The 7,838-nt window shown below is 44.2% G+C and overlaps 1 protein-coding gene across 1 annotated transcript in view; it reads right to left on the bottom strand.

Moving 5' to 3' along the window:
- Window positions 1-5,985, bottom strand: part of Rtn1 (reticulon 1) — a 245,860-nt gene extending 239,875 nt beyond the window's left edge. Inside the window, exon 1 of the mRNA XM_008839495.2 lies at window positions 5,638-5,985. Within this exon, the coding sequence (XP_008837717.1) occupies window positions 5,638-5,878 (241 nt within the window). The 5' untranslated portion in view covers window positions 5,879-5,985. The remainder of the gene's footprint in view (window positions 1-5,637) is intronic.
- Between the last annotated feature and the right edge of the window lie 1,853 nt (window positions 5,986-7,838).

Genomic DNA, 7,838 nt, shown 5'->3' with positions numbered 1-7,838 from the left:
TATATATCACATATTTATTATTAGAGTACATTAAATTTGGCAAGGGAGAAATAAGGGGAGGTGCAGATAGGGGAGGGGATCTAAGTCCCGTCAAATTATATTTTATGAAAATTTCAAAAATTCAATTTAAAAGTCCCTGGAATACTTAACTCAGTGCCTTGAGATGCAGTCAATGCATTTTGAGTAACAAATCCCATACAGCAACTACACAGAATTTTAATTTTACCTTCAGTTTACTTGTGTTAAGCTTCCATTCTTTCCTGTGTGTTTTAGTTTTTCCAATCTGTCCATTTTATATCACAGACGTCACATATGAAGTGGGAAGCTCTTCTTTCTCATTCCTCAAACACTATCACCGTGGCATCTCCCACAAACGGGGCTCTCTAGCTCATGATCTTCTCACTGTTCTTTTTGCGGTCAAATAGTATTTAAACAAACCAAAACCTGGCTTGTCTTTCATTTTTTTGACCATATTCTTTATGGTGACTTCAGTGAAGAGTACTCATATGTAGACAAATTTCCTGAAATATGTTACTGATTTTCCCTGCCCTCTAAATTTTCCAACACATTTTCCAAATTTTCCTTGGTCACTTCTAAAATAATTTACCTCGATTATAAAATTAAATCACAACAAGTGGTATGATTTTTAAATTTTTAACAAAATCAACAATCTTAGGTAGTATTTAAGCATAGGTATTTCTTTGAAGAAGCACAGAATGATATAAACACTAGAAAGAAAGAAAAATACATCTAATTTCCAGGGCTATATAGTCTGAGCAAGCTGTGCTCAGCTTTGGCCTGTGTGAACCTCAGAAAACAACTTGTGCCCTTGGGCCCATGAGGCAGGATAGCGAGCTGCCCTTCTACTCAATCTTCCAGAAATGACTTGGGAATGAGGAGAATGAAAAGTGACACAAAATTAAATGTTTCGCTAAGCTAAGTATTAATGTGAAACAGAAAGGTGCAGGTGTTCTAGGAAATCCTAGACCCATGTTTAACAAAATCCCCACACAAAGGAGGCATTCAGTAAGTATTTACCAAGTTGAATTGAACTGAAATGGTTTCTCACTTTACAGATAATGAAAATGTTCTGTAATGCATGCTACATAGGATAGATATCATAATGGGCAATAATCAACAACTCACCTCCAAAACTTCAGAATTAGAAGCTCATGAGCAACCCAGGAAAGAGATGGAAACAGGTCCATCAGAGCAGAGAGGTTTCAAGAACAATGAGTTCATGGTTGTAAAGTTAGGCTGGAAGTCTTGATAATATCTATTTTTCAATGTACTTTTAAAGTGTATAAGTATTTCTAAATTTTAATTTAGTTTAATCTGGCTTCTGTATATTAAGAGACATGTATGTTACTTAACTTCCAGAGGTGTTAGATTGTGTCCAGAAGTTATATTCAGAGAAACAAGTTTCATTTGGTTTCCAAACTATTTTATTCTTTTTATAAATTGCAAAAGCACAGTCCAGCATCCCTTCCATTTCAATACCACTGCAGTTTTCTCAAAAGATGAAAGAGAACAGAAGGCCAGAATTTCTACCATCTGAAGGGGATTACTGGAAATTATTCCAAATTTTAACAATGTCCTTACATCTCTGTCAAGCACATCCAACAATGAAGATAGTCCATTCCGTTTCCAGACACAGAAGCTATTGATAATGCACTGTAGTTTTTTAGATGGATTGTATTAAACAAAATTAAAACGGGATGTACAAAATATCCACATTATTTAAATCATGATAGGTGGAGAATAGGGCAAAACTTAACATTTAAGAAACATATTTATGAGCTCCATCATCCCAATAATAGAAATAGAAATAATGCCTTTTAATTATCTAAAAATTTGTGTCAAATTTATCCAGAGGCCAGTTTTAATGAAGCAAACCACATTGAACTGATTTCTCCTGCCCATACTCCATCTTCCCTTCTATGCATGAAGCAGTCAGTGAGTTAATTTCAAAGCAGGCAATGCGTTAACTTCTTACCATTTCATTTTGTTCAACTGCTCTATTCTAAATTCTTTCTGTAAACAAAGGACCATTCTTCTCTCCTTTTGTTATTGTGTACTTCTTTCGAATAGTTTCCAGGAATAAAATAACTCTTCATGAGAAAACAGAACAGTTGCTCTTAACATCCTTTTTAATACAATTACGAGATGATGGCAATGTTTTATTATTAACACCCTAACATGCTGTGACTTGTACATGACACAGATTGGTTATAGACATCACTGTGCATGGCCACTATCAATTTCAGATATGAAAGATTGTCAGTTTAAAGGACAGTGTTTTTTTCTGTTGGGAATTTTTGCATGTTACAAAAGGGAAAAAAGCAAGGTGAATAACTGAAAATTCAGCGTAATTAGGTTTTATAATGCAGCTTTAAAGATGGTGAAATGTATATTCATTCTGGCACTTTACCAAGAAATAATTTTTGCAACTATTTCTTGAGAAACTTTATCATCAATGTATAAAAATAAAATAACAGAATTTCTGCCCAGATGGTATGATCCTTGGTGTTTTGTTTTGTTTTTGTTTTTTTGTTTTTTTTTTAGAAAAACAGTATTTAAAACAGCAATATCTGTCTTGCATGTGAATACTGCATTTGAAAAGAAACAAAATCTGTTTACAGTGCTTCACTCTTGAAGTCCAAATTGAAGTCTTAGTTAAAGTTGAGGGTTAAAGAGCACCATTCTTTCAAAAGGAAAAAATAAAGCAGCTTTCTGCTCTGTGAGGTCCAATAGGCCAAGAAGCAGTGCACAGCAGACACGGGATCTGCCCTCACCTTGAGTTCAGGCTTCTGAGCCTTCAAAAAAAAAAAGCTAATTTCTATTTATAAACCAAAAAATAAAGTAAAAATTAAAACTTCCAAGTCAAGCAAGGCACTTCACGGTCCTCCTGTGGTTTTGTCACTGATACGGTTGAAGATTCACCTGCTGGCTTTGCTTATACCGACAAAAACTACAAAAATAGCACCAGAGGAAGCTGGCCCTGGCTCTACTTAGATTTTGAAGTTATGGCTATTTGGCTCCTGTCTTCAACACCCATGTCTCATATAGCAGCCTATGCAGTCTGCTAAGTAGGGAACTTACAGATTCAAGACTAACCAGTCAACAGTCTTATGAGAAATTCCTTCAAGCAACATAAATAAACTAAAACATTTCTGTATAAATATGTCTTCTACCTCCTTTCATCCTCCTCTCACCCAAACTGAGACTCATCTCTGATTTTATTAGTGTATTTGATGCTCAGGAAAGAAAATCCTGAAAATATTAAACAGAGCAAAATATTTACATAATAAAAATGCTAAAAGTAGGAAATGCATTGCTATTTCTTCTCACCATTCTAGAATAGTGCGTTGTATATTTCAAAACCGAGGAGTAAATTTTAAATGTTTTCACTATTAAAATGATCATAGTGGTGTCAGCTTGATTAAAATCATTCCACAATATAGATTATATCAAAGCATCACATTGTATATAGATGTATATGCCAAGCACCTTCTACATAATAGCTCGGTTTTAGTAGATGCTGTTTTATAGAGCACAGGACACTAGCTGCCTTCCTTTCTTTAGTGACTTGCCCTTGATGACACCAATGAGAGGGAGGCAATGTTATAAACAAATAATGACTATGTACATGGTTAAAGGTTCTGAACTGTAAGCGACCATTCAACAAAGAATACTAGCTCTATATAATACCTTAGCTTGTCTATTATTATTTGACATTTGCTCTTGAAATGTTGTTTCCTTTCCTCTTCGTTTGAACAGAAGTTCAAAAAGAGGCTGAGCAGCCAAACAGATTTCACTGCCACCCCACAATACATAATAATTAAAATATGACAAACAGGGTTGTCAACTTTTGGGTCTTTTTCTTTTCACTTCCTCCTCCTCCTCCTCCTCCTCCTCCTCCTACTCCTTTTCCTCCTCCTCCCTCTCCTCCTTTTCCTCCTCCTCCTAGTCCTCCTCCTTCCCTTCCTCCTTCTCCTCTTCCTCTTCCTTCTCTTCCTCCTCCTCCTATTCCTCCTCCCTTTCCCCCTCCTCTTCCTCCTCCTTTCCTCCTCCTCCCCCATCTCCTCCTCTTCTCCTCCTCCTAACCCCTTCTCTTCCCTCCCCCCTCCTCTTCCTCCTCCTCCTCCTCCCCTCCTCCTCCCCCCCTTCTCTTCCTCCTCCTATTCCTCCTCCTTTTCCCCCTCCTCCTCTTCCTCCTCCTTTCCTCCTCCCCCCCCCCCTCCTCCTCCCCCACCTCCTCCTCCCCCACCTCCTCCTCCTAACCCCTTCTCTTCCCTCCCCCCTCCTCCTCCTCCTCTTCCTTCTCCTCCTCTTCTTTCATTACCACCTTTCACTTCTCCTTTTTCTTCCCTTTTTGATTGTTACACGGTCCCCACTTTTTTTCTTCCCTTCACAATATTAACAACTGTTTTTCAAAACATTCTCCAAACCGTTTCTGGCTCAGATTGTCTGTTCACCTAAGGCACTCCACATAACCCTTGAGAGGGGGTGGCTTTAAGAAAGGGGTTTCCCTAAATCAGCTGCCAGAAGCACATACGCCAGGCCCACCCCCTTGCCCTCCCCCGCGAGCACCCACCACACAGGCCTCATGATCCATTGCCAAAACTACACAACTCCCACTCCAGCACAGCAAAGCACTCTCACAGAAGAACACATCTAGACACCCCCTACAGTATCTGGGAAACAGAGGTAACCAGGCGGCTGCCCCTCCCCAAAGAGCGCTCTGTAGCTTCAGCCAGGATGCGCCAGGGCCCTCGGGTCCCGCCAGGCACCGATTTGCTCTGGCTGGGAAGAGGACGTCAAGGGAAGAGAAGCAGAACCTCTGGCAATTTCCAAAAGCAAGGGCGGATTCAGACTGCTAGGTAAACTGTGCCTGGATCACTCGCCACCCTCCCAGCCCTCCAATCCGCAGCCTGGACCGCCGCATTTTCAGTTCCAAGTTTTAATGTTCCCTCCGAGATGCCGGCAACTAGCATCTAGGAAAGAAGGGGTGGGGGCAGCGGTTACAACTCTTCACTCTCTTGTCCCTCCGGAATTAGGCACCCAACTCCGTGGGATTTGTTTCCTGCGCGGGAGGAGAGGAGGAGAGCTGGAAGGGGCGCTAGGGAGTAGGGTGTGGCGATTCCTGTAGGGAAGATTCCGGAGAATTAAAGCCCTGGACCCACCAGCAGGGTCCTGGGGCCGCGGGGCCCGCCCGCCGCTTTGTTGTCCTCCTCTCCGGTGGCCCACGGCGAACGCTGCGCACATACACGCCCCAGAAACCCATCACAACCTGTCACACCCGCCCTCCAGCCCTGAGTCCCCTGCCATAAAGGAGAAACTTGTCCTCAGGAGCACCAGTACCAGCTTTGCCAACGAGGACAATGCTTAAAGCTGAACCAAGAGTGATGCTGAAATAAAAAACGTCAACAGCCTTGCGGAGCCTTCAGAAGAAAATCGCTGTTTCCACCAGCCCGATAACATTTACGGTCACCCAGGCGAAACCCGGCTGGGGCTGGGGCCCACGGCAGGGGAGCCAGGAAGGTGCAGAGGAGAGCTGTGCAGACCGAGACTGACAGGGACCCGGGTCCCTGACGCCATTTGCGGGGTCGAGGTCGCGGCGCCCGCGGGGCTTACCTGTGGATGCAGTTTCCATGGCAACGGGCGGCGGCCGGGCGGGGCCGGAGCACAGTTCCCGCGGCGCTGCCACCCCAGCCCCATCGCCCGACCCCCGGCCGGGCTCCCCAGCCTGCGGCGCGGGCCTGGCCGCCTTCGGCGTCAGCGCTTCGTCCTCCCCCTCTCCCCGGTCCCCGAACCACTGGGACCCAGGGCTGGCCAGAGGCAGCAGCTCATCTTGCAGATCCGGCGGTGCGGCCATGGCTGGCGGTCCCCGCGACTAGGCGGCTAGGCGAGGCCGATGTGCGGTGGCTGCGCGGGCGGGCGCTGCTTGATGCAGTCCCCAGCCGGACTCGGGGCTCCCGGAGGCTGCGGAGTCTCCGCGCCGCGGTCACCGCTGTGGCTGCAACTCCGGCCGAGCCGCGGCTGCTGCTCTGGGCGCTTCAGCTCCTCCTCCTCCCCCTCCTCTTCCTCGGGGCCCCGGGGCGGCCGCCGCCTGCGCTCCTCCCCTGCTCCAGTGGCGGCTGTGCCACCGCGGCTTCGCTACTCCCAAGCCTGTTATTACGCAGGTGAAAATGGCCTGCTTGGTCCGAGTCCTCCCTAGCGCACGTCAGCCTCTAGCCTGCTAATAGCAGGCTCTGATGAAGAGATGGGCCAAACCCACTTGAATCTTCTCTTGCCCAGGGAAGAATGCCAGGAGAAAACCGGCAGGTAGAAGGAAGCAGCAGCTTCCAGCTGCAGCGTGACTGGTTAGCAAGAAGTTAAACCCAAACTGGCGTCCTGGGACTCGAATGGAGCCCTCGGGACAACGGTTCTGAGGGTGACCAGGGTCAGCTGTGGAGAGGACATTGGTCTGAGTGGTGACCGAGTAGAGACGGGTATTGGTGGCAAATGGAGACACGAACATGAACCTCAAAGTTAAATACTGCATCCTTAACTGTTTCCAGAGCAAGGCTGAAAGCGGTAGAGTATAGGAATAAGCTATCAGGAATATGTTCTGGTCTTTCCAAAAAAAAAAAAAAAAAAAAAGAAAGAAAAGAAAAGAACAAAAAGGCTTTCCAGACCGGTCCCAACCAGCCCTAAAGGCAAATAGGACGCTATTAGGCAGAACAAAAGCCTCTGTGTCTCCTTTCTGAAACATTCCGCCAAAAGCCATACAAAAGGCAAGCTATCTTGAACAGTCTCTTTTATTTGAGACTTCGGACATTCCAGGAAGCTTCTGCTGCCTTTATCTTTCCCTTTTTCTCTCCGAAAAGACGGAAGGTACTCAGTGGAGGGGGAAGTGGCTCGTCTACATGTGTTATTCCCATACTTAGGCCTATCTTTTCAAACAAGCCGGTTTATTGGTTCCTAATTGTAAAATGATGTGCCTTTTAAACCTTAGGATAAGTCTGAACAGCAGTGGTGGTGGGAATACAGTTATCTGGTGCCCCTACTTCCTAGCAAAGGTGAGCATGAATGTCACAGCCTACCGAGAGGCTTGTGAGGTTGTGGGCCACCATTTGTACATGGGGGAGGGCTTCCTATCTTTTTGTAGATTCAAAATCCAGAGTCAGGATCATTCAGGTGCTCCTCAAAAATGACGAAAATGAAAATCCCAGAATCACCCTAATTTTTTGCTCTACTAGTACAATAATGTTCAAAAGATAGCAATAAAGTAGAGAAAGTGTTTATTAAATAGAAAATAAGTGTGCTTTCTAATGCCAGATGTTGATGGAGGATTGGAAAATCACCAAAAGTTTATATTATTAATAAATGCAAAATTAGTTTCTGGGGCTGGAAAAATGGCTCAGTGGTTAAGAGAACTTGCTGCTCTTCCAGAGGACCAGAGTTTCATCCCCAGTACCCACATTAGGCAGCTCACAACCACGTGTAACTCCAGCATCAGGGAATCTGATGCCCTCTTCCAGCTTCTGCAGGTATACCCACACACATACAGACACACGTGCATACACATAAATAAAAACAAATCTTTTCAATGGAGTTCAATCTAGTCACACAATCGGGGGCACTAGAGGACTTTATTTGATTTTATTGTTTAGAATACCTTAAAGTAACAAGAATACCTTGTTGAGAATTTTCTGTTATTATTAATATGTCAAGAATAGAGAAAATTCTAATGATTTAAATTTAAGTGGGTAATAAGAAGTACTGAATATTTGAGATCATGTGAGAGAGATAGACACAGAATGACTTGGAATATGTCACTTTGTTTCTCTGAG

The sequence above is a fragment of the Nannospalax galili genome, unplaced genomic scaffold (genome assembly GCF_000622305.1).
Source record: "Nannospalax galili isolate Female #2095 unplaced genomic scaffold, S.galili_v1.0 scaffold336, whole genome shotgun sequence".
In the NCBI taxonomy this organism is placed as follows: Eukaryota; Metazoa; Chordata; class Mammalia; order Rodentia; family Spalacidae; genus Nannospalax; species Nannospalax galili.
This window is presented reverse-complemented; position numbering and strand designations above follow the sequence as displayed.